This window comes from Phalangium opilio, unplaced genomic scaffold, assembly GCF_054372755.1.
Source record: "Phalangium opilio isolate 3A_F unplaced genomic scaffold, DU_Popi_V2 ptg000013l_1, whole genome shotgun sequence".
Classification (NCBI taxonomy): Eukaryota; Metazoa; Arthropoda; class Arachnida; order Opiliones; family Phalangiidae; genus Phalangium; species Phalangium opilio.
The window spans coordinates 12108944-12122965 of NW_028324148.1; the positions used below are offsets into that span (position 1 = coordinate 12108944).

The 14022-nt window shown below is 35.9% G+C and overlaps 1 protein-coding gene across 1 annotated transcript; it reads right to left on the bottom strand.

Moving 5' to 3' along the window:
• Nucleotides 1–6030: 6030 nt before the first annotated feature.
• Nucleotides 6031–7945, bottom strand: LOC149709167 (uncharacterized). The gene is made up of 2 exons (XM_089863258.1): nucleotides 7518–7945; nucleotides 6031–7098 (listed from the first exon to the last, which is right to left on the bottom strand). Exons 1-2 carry the CDS (start codon nucleotides 7943–7945, stop codon nucleotides 6300–6302), a joined length of 1227 nt encoding a protein of 408 aa, XP_089719384.1. The 3' UTR covers nucleotides 6031–6299.
• Nucleotides 7946–14022: the final 6077 nt, after the last annotated feature.

The following is a 14022-nucleotide window of genomic DNA, read 5'->3' on the forward strand; positions in this document are numbered from 1 at the left end:
CGGAAAAATACTCCTTTGGAAGCACTCACTACTTCTTCAATAAAAGACCGAGGGGCTAGTCATTCGCCAAAATTTTGTACACCTGATTACTGATTTCTGAATTTTTATATGAATTCCTATGATTACTGGACGAATTCCTTGATTTCTGTGATTACGATTATTTTCGGTGATTTCCATAATCATTACACTGATTTCCCGTTATTGCCGCGGATTACTTGTGATTTCCGTTTGAATTCCAATGAATTCCGGTGATTATTTGGTGAATGCCGTGATTACCACTGGATTCCTCGTGAATTTCGATGAATACAGTGATTATTTCTATTTCAACTGATTATGATTTTTATTTTGGATTATCGAATTCCTCAATTGATTATGCGCGATTATTTCACGAAAGGCGTGATTACCGAGGTGATTACAAAAGATTACTAGTAAATCATGTGATTATTTCTAATTTTCTCAAGATTTCACGTGATTTCCAGTGATTATCGGAGATTTCTGATTACCTTTGATTACCCGCAGAAATGATTTTGATTACTGATGATTTTCAAAGAATTCTAGAAATCAAGTAATCGATTTCTGCGGTTTTGTACACCTGATTATTCAAGTGACTAACCCCTCGTAAAAGACTGCCTCGTCACATCTTGGAGCGCATTGATTATCTGTATGTAGATTTACACTTTCGTTCTTCGGTTGATCAAAGTCAAATCTAAAACACTAAACCGTTGTTAGTGTCATTTAACTAAATCACACATGATCAAGACTCGATTACACTGCATGCTCTAGACATAGCAGTTTAATCTTTTTTTGTATCATGTCATGAAATCTCATATTGATCGACTGGAATGTAACCGTTTTGGGATCCAATTTACTCTTTTTTAGTACGTAATGTATTTGAACAAACACGTCACTGCGTACCATAGTCTTTGGCTTGGGTAAACGGTTTCATACTTTTCAGATAACACGAAAATGAAATAAGAATTATAACAGTCTTCTTTATTGTAACATCCCAAAATATCAGAGTTTCCAACTTTGTTTCCAGTTCAACACGATTCTTCGAGACCTCTAAGGAAGCTCCCGGTCAGAGATTAAAAGCTTATAAAAGGGGGTCAAAGATGAACTTCCAACTCTCTCAAACGAACGAAATAACTGTTCTTACGCTTGGATTTCTATTACCTGTCTTTGAAATATGGCTTATTGGAATTTTTACATCTATAATCGTCAAGACAGTGGAAGTTGCATTATTCTTTTCGAAACCTTAATGAAAATGAAATCTTTATGAGAAAACATTACATTTCAACGATCTCAAATATATTGCAAAGGACTCTGGGATCATTGATTGACAAAAATGGCAAAGTCTATCGTAGTAATTATTATTTCGAAACAGTGTTAATGTAATCAGTATTTGCACAATGTAGAAAATATCAAATTTTATTTTGTCAAAATAAATTAATGTTATCAAGTATTCACATAATACCTTTGTAGTTTCTCTTTCGAACTTTTCCAACATATTGTAACACCAAGATTTCATGGAACTACTTATGTGCAAAGAGTCTGTCACTGTCATAGCTTGCCCTGTACATTTAATGCAATTTCTTGAACAGACGGCTAATAACGACTTCACTTGATTGGCTTGAATTACTTTGATCACGAGATTTTCTCAACCAATTGTTATTCTTAAAAGTGACGACTCTCAAAAGTGGTTAACTCCATTAGTCTGATTCTTCTGCTACGAAAGATTTAACTTTAAGGGTTTCAATTGCAGAGCTCTGTCAAAATTGGGGTAAAATTCAATAATATAACGTATGAAAAAATTAAATTTCTTGTTGCAAAATGCCACCGAACAATAACCGTTCCTATTTCTTGAAAAATATCTACATAACTTAAGAAAAGTCAATTTTAATTTCGTTAAAAAGGAACCTGTATCTAATGATCTTGGAATATTTAGCTCAATGTCTTGATGATATTAAATATAGTACACTAATGAAGTAAAGGGAGCAAACATGCTTCATTTCGAGGGTTGGCATGGATATTGAAATGTTTTGTTTTCTTAAAACAAACAAAAGGGTTGTCACGGTAACGAAACAATGAATTTGAACTTTGATATTTTATGTTCATTAGTAGAAATTTGTCCTATTTTGAAACCCAAGTAAACCATGCAGAAATAATGTAAAAATATATCTGTAACTCCATTTTTTCAATGGATTTCATAATGTACATGGTAATAATCACTAGCAGTAATAATTACTTTTACAACTTAACAGTTCTTTACTAACTTTGTAAAATTTATTAAGAATCGCCAAAATTATGTCAAATCTGACAACAATATTTACTTTCAAATTCAGTACCAAGATGAAAAATATTAATTTTCATCATATTCTTGCAGCTTTCTAAAAGGGAGCATATAAATAGATCATAATATTTAGGATAGGAACAGTCTTTTCGAGTAAAATATACATGATACGTTTTGAAAAATAAAAAAGCATGTTTTGTGTTTTAAGGATTAACTATTGTGCTATAAATAATCATAAAAAGTATCAAATATAATAATGGGGGTCAACAAAATAAAAAATATAAATTCATGCCCCATCCTCCCCACACCTCACACCCCACCCCCTGACGTACCAGCACCATCTGACGGAATCTGGGGCGTGACTTTCCACCCCCCTCTTGGGTGGATGTTGACCAAACTGAACACTTGTCGGTCCTTTGGACACCCTCCTCCTCCTCACTTCAAATTTTCGTCTCAGCTTGGTTGGGGACGGGTGCCTGCACTAGCTACACCCAAAAATAACAACCAGTTTCACCCGTCCTCCCCCCAGCTTCGACTCGAATTTTCCGTTCGTCGTCAGAGGGTGTCCGAAGGACCGACAAGTGTTCAGTTTGCTCAACATCCTCCCCAGAGGAGGGAGGGGTGGAAAGTCACGCCCCAGATTCCGTCAGATGGTGCTGGTACGTCAGGGGGTGGGGTGTGAGGTGTGGGGAGGGTGGGGCATGAATTTGTATTTTTTATTTTGTCGACCTCCATTTCCCCCCCCCATGGCAACAGTGACGTCAGGAGGGGAGGATAATGAGGGATTTCGAAATGTTTTTAATCTAATCGGGCAGATTGATATTTTCTCACAAACAAAATACTCGAAATCCTTATTATCCTCCTCAGATAATAAAAAACTAGTCGAATTTCCTAATATCCTCCTCCTTAGAAAAGAAAAAACTAGTCAAATTTCTTAATATCCTCCTCCCTCCTTAGATAAGCAGGCAGCTAGAAAGGACTTGCATACCCTTTCAAATGAGTCTACGGATTATTATAAGAACATGGATGATACTTTTGGATTCTATGACGGTGATGGGGAAAATAAAATTGAGGTTTTAAAAGAACAAGTTGATAAACTCCAGGCGGATGTCATGCTCCTCCGCAGTGGTAAAAAAGTATCTTTTTCTAAATCCTCCTCCCATGAAAGAGAAAAAAAATTTTATTTTCCCCATCACCCTCATAGAATCCTATAGTATCATCCGTGTTCTTATAATAATCCGTAGACTCATTTGAAAGGGTATGCAAGTAATTTCTAGCTGCCTGCTTATCTAAGGAGGGAGGAGGATATTAAGAAATTTGACTAGTTTTTTCTTATCTAAGGAGGAGGATATTAGGAAATTCGACTAGTTTTTATTATCTGAGGAGGAGGATAATAAGGATTTCAAGTATTTTGTTTGTGAGAAAATATCAATCTGCCCGATTAGATTAAAAACATTTCGAAATCCCTCATTATCCTCCTCCTGACGTCACTGTTGCCATGGGGGGGGGAATGGAGGTCGACAAAATAAAAAATACAAATTCATGCCCCACCCTCCCCACACCTCACACCCTACCCCCTGACGTACCAGCACCATCTGAATCTGGGGCGTGACTTTCCACCCCTCCCCTCTCTGGAGAGGATGTTGAGCAAACTGAACACTTGTCGGTCCTTCGGACACCCCCTGACGACGAACGGGAAATTCGAGTCGAAGCTGGGGGAGGACGGGTGAAATTGGTTGTTATTTTTGGGTGTAGCTAGTGCAGGCACCCGTCCCCAACCAAGCTGAGACGAGAATTTGAAGTGAGAAGGAGGAGGGTGTCCGAAGGACCGACAAGTGTTCAGTTTGGTCAACATCCATCCCAGAGGGGGGGGGGGGTGGAAAGTCACGCCCCAGATTCCGTCAGATGGTGCTGGTACGTCAGGGGGTGGGGTGTGAGGAGGATGGGGCACGAATTTATATTTTTTTTGTCGACCCCCATTATTATATTTGATACTTTTGTGATTATTTATAGGAGTACGGGCAACAAGAAGATGTAAAAAATTGTATTGAAAGAAATAAAACCAAATTATTATTGTTTGTCTGGAAGAAAATGATTCGCAAAAGCGATAAAAACTATAGGGCATCACTAATTTCATAAGCAGATAATCTTCTCCTTTAAGTGTCCATCCTTAGGTCTTTAGTGTAACGTCTCCAGCCCCTTTCCCTTACGTCAGCGTCTTAAAAAAATCGGCCGCCTTAAATACAATTCAAAGCAGGGTTGGCAACTACCTATCCAGTCCGGTTTAAACCACCTGGTTTAATCCGGATTAATCCACTTAAAAAATCCACCTAAAATATCCGGCTTAATTATGAATGGGGAAAAATCAATTTTGTGCCATATAAATAATTAAAATACAACCAGAAACAAGGCAAAAATACATGTAGCGAGAACTAAAGATTATTTATTATGAATGACAAAACTAATAGTTATGTTACCGGTTACTGTCCAGTTAGGCAGGACGTTACGCGATTGGCCGGAGGACCTTCTTTAAAATTATCCTTAAAATCTGAACCTAATTTGAATTTTAAAATCATTCTGAGATATTTCCTGGATGTTTCACTATGCAGACTGGTCTTATAATTAGTAGAAGAATCGATAAAAAATCACTTGATTTTCTACTTCACCCTCCCTTTAAACTGTGGGCAATACGTTTAACATTATTTCGATTACAGCAGTCTATTGCATTACATATCTATTATTCACGTTATCAATCCTGCAACACAATATGGTAGGAAACATACTATTTTCAGTGGAATAATACTATCCCATAGAAGCTATTGGCCACTAATACCGAAGCCACCCTGTATACTTAATATAATAGAGATTTCCCTCCCTATCAATCACAGTTTGGGCGGAAACATCAACCGCTGTTTTGGGAAATTGCGCTGTATTGAGAAACGCGGAAACAGCAACCGAGATTTTGCTTCCACTTGGTTTTGCAAACCGCTGTTTTGGGAACCGCTTTATTCCAAAACGCTCTTTTGAAAACCGCTCAACTACCCGTGAACCGGCATTTATACGTGCATGTATAAATCCCGCCCACTAGCCTTTGCCAAGCCAAACCCGGAATTTATAAGGAAAGTCCCCTTGTAAGGGATCCATTTCGTGAAAACATTTTATCAGTTAAACTAGCAGACTATATTGGAATCGGGGCTAGGGGTCGGGGAGTGCCCCAAAACTAAAATAAGACCTAAACAGAAGTACTTTGCCTTCAAAAAAACCTAAAATAACTCGTGTTTTTAAAAAATCCGGATAAATCCAATAAAATCCGGTTTAATCCAATAAAAACCACTGGTCTGGATTTTATTCAAATTATCCGGATTTTTGCCAACCCTGATTCAAAGAGAAGTATATATTTGGGTGGTCTGATTCTGTTGGGTCGGTTTTAGCGCAGCGTGTCTTTTTGGCATGGGCTATTTCTCCCGCTAGCTCCAACTAATTTTTTCCCGGATCACGAGGTAATTTTCCACCCCTTGCGCTACTGATGTTTTTACGTTTCGGAAAAAAAACCAGGGCAAAAGCCAAGCAAGTTGTTTACAGTGGTTTTTTGGCAATCATGATCATGGGGGAGATAATAACCGAACAAAAAACCTCGCCAGCAATCGACAAGAGGTTTTTTTATCACCTCTTGCATCGTCTCGCGTGTCATACTAAGGTTGGGGTTAGATGGATTAAATGCAGAAGGTGGACAGAATACGGTAAGTTAGCAATTTATATTAATACTAGTGACATTTTATAAACTTAATAGCGGTTTGAGTTAAATATAGTCACAATTAATTATAAAATCGGTGACAAGTACAAAAAAAAGAGACAATCACTAAAATTATCAATAAAACCGTCATGTTTTTGGCAGTCAAAGTACAGTTGGTAAAATAAAATAAAAAATAGGTTAGCCAAATATCAACAGTATGACGGTATCTAGAAAAGATTAGTAGCTTTCCAAGTTTTAGGAAGAAGATTTTCAGATTTAAGCAACAGATGTTTCGGTTCCCGATCGCGATAGCTTTGAATTAATCGACGCTGCATTATTTTTCAAACCCGTTAATGAAGAAATACTTTGCAATAACGTCTGACGAAAACGAATGCTCATGAAAAAGTAAACGAAAAATGTCATGCAATTCGATACTAAGTATCCCAAACACGAATGAGCCATTTTATGCAAAAAGTCGTAATCAATTTCTTCTGCCTCGTATATAAGTCCAATGACGTTAACAATTGAATCCGGTAGGTTTGCGAGAATCAGTAAAATGAGAACAAGAACGAGAGTCAACGTTATTCTTTCTTCGTTGCTTTGTAATTTTGAATTCGTCGAAACACTGTTCGATCCAGGATTTCTATTGACAGTGTTTCTGGCGTCGTTGGTACAAGAGCCCATCATGGCTTTTCTTTTGGATTTAGCTTGCCAAAGTGTGACCAATAGGAGAGACGTAGTTGCAGCCGTAACGAAGCACGGTAAGGCCGTAATGCATAATATAAAGGCGAACGCCACACGTGTTGTTGTATCGCAATCTTTTAGGATACTGCCACTGTTTACCTGGTACAGGGTTTTGGGTACAATTTCAACCTCATTATCGGTAACTTGAAGGATGAATAGCGATATTCCCGAAACTTCATTAACGAGTAGAAATATAATTCCAGTTACGATGGAAAATAAAGATATTAGCGCGAGAATCCATATTGCGTTCTTCTTTGTGCAAATTCGTATTGATGACAAGGGCCACGTCACTGCAACTAGTCGCCAAGCGCTGATTGTTACGGTTAACCAACTAAATTAAAATGGTTACAATAAATAACTAAATCATAGTCAAATACAATTGGTCTACTATTCGTAATCATCAGGTCATGTATGTACATTAAAATATTTCGAGTGAAAAGTTTCAATATTAGCTTCCAAGATTAAATTTTAACTAACAAAGTGAAGTTAAAACTTGTAAAAAGTATCTATGCGTACATTTTTCTCATTCTCTCAGTGTTGCCAGACCGTTGGTGAGGCAAGAGACGGTAGAGATAAAGGCTTTCAGTTCAGAATGAATCAGTACTTGAGTAACTTGGCTCACAGAGGGTCTGACAACATTTCCCTAATTTAACAATTAGAGATTTGAGAAATTATCTCTAGCCCTTTTAGTGAAAAATATCTACAGGTTTTCTAAATGGTATACGCCCAATTCCAGATATCATACCCTACCTTGAAAGACACATGGCGAAGGTCAAGCAGGCTACTGCCAGATATTCGACCATGGCCCACGCGTATGTCCGGTGTATATCTGGCGATTTAGCAGCAATTATATCCGGAACGAATTTAGCGAAAACGATAACATTCGCAACTTCGATACAACACAGCAGAAAATTTAGAGGTGATTTCATTGCGGGCCTCGTAAACACAATTATATTTAAAACGTTGCACAAAATTCCAATCATTATCAATGTGGAGTATATCCATGTTGGAATACCGAGTGTTAAAACTCTCAAATCTTCGTGAAATGTTCTTAAAAATTCCGAGTATTCTTCCAGAGTCAATATCAAATTTTCCGATGTATTTTTGGACATACCGGAATCATCGCACGGTGGGAATAGATAGCGATCATAAACTGATTCGTTTAATAACAAAGACATGTTACGTGAGCGAATTATGCATATAGATTTAGAGAATTACTTTAAAAGAAGAAGATTTTATCTTATTTTAGACATAGCGTTTCACTACATAAGAACGTACTTCGGTAAAACCCCATAGCGTGCAACGTCAAGGACACATACTAAAGAAACTTGATTTAAAACTTAAATCCGGTACAGGCTTTTCAACAATTAAAGCTTGTAGCTTTCAATGCCTTAGGGCTTTAGAAACCTGCTAATGCTCAAGATGCTTGTCTTGCGGCGATATCAGGGAGACTCTACATGAGAAAACTTATCACAGAATTCATGTTTCTAAATAAGAGAATGTTTTGCCATCAGAGTATAGTGAACTTTTCTGGCGTGCTCTTACAATAAAGCAGTGCTTTGAAATTTCAAGTGACCATGATTCCCGCTCGCCTAGCTTTAAACAGTGTTATCAAATTTAGGTTAACTTTGATATGCTAGATACAAAGCTCTCCTTGCTCGTTCTGAGGTTTTTGTGTAGATAAAGCGCCTATGCGAAGGTATTAAAAAAGGCATCTTATGAAGGAAAGGGGCGGTTAAAAATGGATATCACTTTCGGCCTCACATGATTGTTCTTGAAAAAGAGTGAAACTTACCAAATTCTAAACACAACTAGAAATATCTCTCAATGTGATGCGCAGAACGAGGTTCCAAAAAGTATGACTTCTGTTATGAGTGCTATGGTTTTATGAAAAAGGGGCTATCATAGAGAAAGCAGAGTCGAAGAGGAAAGGGCAAGGTAACTTGAACGGCACAGTCATCTCTGTATCTCACGCGCATGCGCGCACCTATCTCAGCGCACAGCTGAGGAGCCAGAGCTCAGTGACACTTGGATGCACGAACCAAACACGAGCAACCGCAGAAGAAGCCTAGGCCTTAGTCTGTAAACAATTTCTCTTGACGGAGAATTATCTCGCCGATTTTCCTTCTATCAGTGCTCCCCGGTTACATACATTGCTCCCTGGTGGTATGCCAGGTTGAGTTCGTGTGGTAAAAGTCAAAGGTGTTTTATTTTTTTCCCAAAACCGGACTCGGACTGACTGCTAAGAGGCTGTTCGGGTTATCTTCTTTGAATAGCGCACTTTGTATCGTTCAAATATTAAACAATTTATCGTGCACGTAACAAAACATTCAGAAGTAGTTTGTTTTTCTCGGAAAATTACGAGCAAAGAACTTAAAGGGATAGTTGCGTTCAAATTTTAATACCAAAATGATTTGTTGTTGTTTTTTTAAAATATTTGAAAATGTAAAAGTTAAGGGGAATAAGTTAGTTTTGTTTATTTGGAAGTTGAAAAAATTTCGAAAATATCATACAATATAGACAGTTTTTCTAGGAGATAACCTATAATTGTGCTGCCTTCTGGTGAAACGATCTGTAGCTCGGAACTGACGTTATATCTTAGGCAAGTATCGAGAATGCCACGTGTGGTTAGCGTAACTGGGTCATTTTTATAGTGACATACAAAGAATATTTAAAGCATGTATACATCAAAGGCTTCCCTTGTTTATGTTATGTTAAACATTTTTTTTATCCATTTAACAACCTATTGATATGCAACTATCTCTTTTTAAGTATGGAAAATTTTAAAATATTTTCGTAAATTTAAAATTACAGAAAAACTCTAAAACCTCTTTATATCATTTTTGAAATCGTTCTTTTACAATCGAAATGTATATTCTTTTTTAGAAGGATTTTGAGGGAATTTGTAAAGGTCGAAGTTTTTTTTTTTAGAGAACCAGCTAAACATAAAACTAGGAAATGATAGAGGAAACATTGGAAATCTTTATCTTCCAAGTTGCAATTTAAGGATGTGAGCTTGTACTTCAGTCTATAGACAGCAACGCTACGTCATCTTAGCACAAACTTCGGGATTAAATGAAAGATTTTATGATATTTTAGAAAATTAAAGAAATTTACGGAGATAAACCACGTGTAATTAGAGTTAAATAATAATTTATTTAAAACATCCAAATTAAAAATGAGACGTTTCGAGCCGCGGCTCGTCGTTCAGTCTGGTGAACCATAGTGAGTTTCACATTAATAAGCTATACACTAAAAAACTAAAAAAACAATATGTCTAAAAAAAGGGGGGGAGTATAACATTTTATCCCTAGGAGATTATTTACATCTAGAGGGTGCCAGGTTGGCGCGGGAATTTATTTATTTTTATTTTTATATTTTAATAGATTATTAATGTTCCAATTATTTTTTAAGGAGATTCCGGCTTCTAAATTAAAATTGTTATGTTTAAATTTTTTTATAAATATGCTTTCAGTAATTTTACGTTTAAAATAATCCTTTTCTTTAGCCAAAATAGAGATATTATCCCAATTAATCTGGTGTGAAGTATTAAATTTTAGATGAACAAATATGGCATTTGTATCTTTTTTGTTTTTGACATCTCTTTTATGTTCCTTGACTCTATCAAGTAGTTTTCTTTCTGTCTCCCCGATGTAAACCTTATTACAGGTTTTACATTCAATTTTATAAATTATGCCCGAGGTATTTAAAATATCAACTTTATCTCTATCAGATTCCGATTCCCATTTAACTAAGGCACTCCTTAAATCCTTAGCTTTTTTGTTAATAATTTTAATATTAAAAGGTCTTAACTTCCTCTGAAGGGTTTCATTAAATCCCTTGTAATAAGGTAAGAAAAGCCATTTTTCAGATTCCTTATTTTTTTTGGCTGTTGTAGTAATATTGGAACGTATAAACTCTAGACATCATAAAATCAAATTTACTGTTGAAATAGAAAAACAGGATAAATTACCTTTCCTTGATGTCTTAGTTGATAGATCCAATAATTCTAGGAGACCAGACCACTCCCTCTACCAGAAACCAACCCACTCTAATAAATTTCTTAATTATAATTCATATCATGCACATCATATCAAAAATGGCCTAGTTAAAAGCCTTAGTTATAGAATCAATAAAATCTCTAATCAGCCATCCAAAGACCTTGTTAAAATTCGGAACCAATTGTTAAATAGCCAATACCCTAAACCTATTTTAAATAAATTCCTTAAACAAAACAATTCTATTACCAAAATTACTACAACAGCCAAAAAAAAATAAGGAATCTGAAAAATGGCTTTTCTTACCTTATTACAAGGGATTTAATGAAACCCTTCAGAGGAAGTTAAGACCTTTTAATATTAAAATTATTAACAAAAAAGCTAAGGATTTAAGGAGTGCCTTAGTTAAATGGGAATCGGAATCTGATAGAGATAAAGTTGATATTTTAAATACCTCGGGCATAATTTATAAAATTGAATGTAAAACCTGTAATAAGGTTTACATCGGGGAGACAGAAAGAAAACTACTTGATAGAGTCAAGGAACATAAAAGAGATGTCAAAAACAAAAAAGATACAAATGCCATATTTGTTCATCTAAAATTTAATACTTCACACCAGATTAATTGGGATAATATCTCTATTTTGGCTAAAGAAAAGGATTATTTTAAACGTAAAATTACTGAAAGCATATTTATAAAAAAATTTAAACATAACAATTTTAATTTAGAAGCCGGAATCTCCTTAAAAAATAATTGGAACATTAATAATCTATTAAAATATAAAAATAAAAATAAATAAATTCCCGCGCCAACCTGGCACCCTCTAGATGTAAATAATCTCCTAGGGATAAAATGTTATACTCCCCCCCCCCTTTTTTAGACATATTGTTTTTTTAGTTTTTTAGTGTATAGCTTATTAATGTGAAACTCACTATGGTTCACCAGACTGAACGACGAGCCGCGGCTCGAAACGTCTCATTTTTAATTTGGATGTTTTAAATAAATTATTATTTAACTCTAATTACACGTGGTTTATCTCCGTAAATTTCTTTAATTTTCTAAATTACTTCACACCCGTGTATAATAATAGTTATGTTTGACCTTTTTAAATTTTATGATATGTATCACTGCTCAATGAAATTTCTTGTATCACATCTTTAAGTTCTGATTAATCTTTATCGATTTAAATTTAACTAACTGACTCATTCTAAGGAACTTCTAGCAGGGATAGAAACATAAAATTCGGCATTTAGGTATCATTTAATTTATAAAGAGAGAGAAGAAAAAAATTTAAAATTAATGAAATTTCTCTAAACACTTTTTAGTTCTAACTTTAAAAACTAAAGTTTATACTAGTTGCCATAACTAAATATGTTTCATTTTATATAGTTGAAAGCGGCGATGCAAAATGTATTCAGAATTAATTATAAAATCGCTAACATATATTAAAAGTACAGTTGGTTAAATCAAATATAGTATATCCAAAATATCTACGGCATCTGCAGGTATTAGTAACTGTTCAAGTTTAGGAAATATTCCCGTAAGATTTTCAAATTTAAGCTACGGAAGTTTCGGTTCCGGATCGCGATATCTTTGAATTATTCGACGCTGCATTATTTTTTAAACCCGTAAATGAAAATATAATTTGCATTAACGTCTGACGAAAACGAATGCTCATGAAGAAGTAAACGAAAAATGTCAAACAATTCGATACTAAGTATCCCAAACATGAATGAGACATTTTATGCAAAAAGCTATATTCAATCGCTGCTGCCCCGTATAAAATTCCGACGACGTTAACAATTGCGTCAGGTAAGTTTGCGAGAATCAGTAGAATGAGCACGAGAACGAGAGTCAACGTTATTCTTTCTTCGTTGCTTTGTAACTTTGAATTCGTCGAAACTCTGTTCGATCCAGCATTTCTATTGGCAGTGTTTCCTGCGTCATTGGTACAAGAGCCCATCATTGCTTTTCTTCTGGATTTAGCTTGCCAAAGTGTGACCAATAGGAGAGACGTAGTTACAACCGTGACGAAACAAGGTAAGGCCGTTATGCACAATATAAAAGTGGACGCCACACGCTTTGATGTTTCGCAGTCTTTTAAGATTTTGGCACCGTTTAGCTTGTACAAAGTTTTGGGTACAATTTCTACCTCACTCTCGTTAACTTGAAGGATGAATAGCGATATTCCCAAAACTTCATTAACGAGTAGAAATATAATTCCAGTTATGGTGGAGAATAAGGATATCAGCGCGAGTATCCATATTGCGTTCTTCTTTGTGCATATTCATACCGATGACAAGGGCCACGTCACTGCTACTAGTCGCCAAGCACTGATTGTTACGGTTAACCAACTAGAATTACAAGGGTTAAAAGACAGAAGACCTCATTCTCAAATACAGTCAATCATCAGGTCAATATTTCATATTAATTAACAAAGAAGTGAAGTTAAAATTTCCGATAAGTATCCACACAAGTAGAATAATCTTACACCAAGTTCCTATGTAAGATTTTTTGCCGTAGCCTCTGTGTCTGAAAGTTCTGACGTTAAGCTTTTTAAAGTTCCCAACGGAGCTCGCGTGAATGGAGAGATAAAATTTCTAAAATATCGGCCACGACCGAGAACGAGCTTTTGAAGCAGCGCTCCACAGCGGTGGAGAGTGAAGTTAATTTTTTTATCCGAGTAAGTTCAAGCATGGAGGGTTCATCCAAGTGCACGGTGTTTGCGTTTTTTATAGCAATGGTGTATCGTGTGGAGTGCAAACGTTTTTAAAGAGGGTGATTAATTCGACATAATTAGAAGCCGACGGAATTATATTTTTCTGGCACGGAAATACTCTGAGTTTGTTTTGAGAGCCCTTTATCTATTTCTAAATTAATACATTTAAACCTAACTTGCTCCGCCATAACGTAAACTCCGATCGCCTAAGATCTACGCGAGCGGATCTACGTCTCTATTGGCCGAAAAGCTCAACACAAGTTTCGTAAAAATTCGTACCTTTTTTTAAGGGGGGTGGAATTTTTTTAGTGAGACTCAGCTTTCCGCGGCTGATGTTAGTTGGCGCCGATAAAAAATGTTAGTAGAGAAAAACTTTGGGTGTTCAACTACCATTTACTCTACAGTAAATACATTCGGCCTAGCCTTGGGATATCAGGTTTTAGGAACATTCGAGATGAGACGTTCGTTAGAGATAACCTGACACACATTACCCTCATTCCTAGGCTGGAAAGCTATGTCCTTTTAGATCATCTCCTT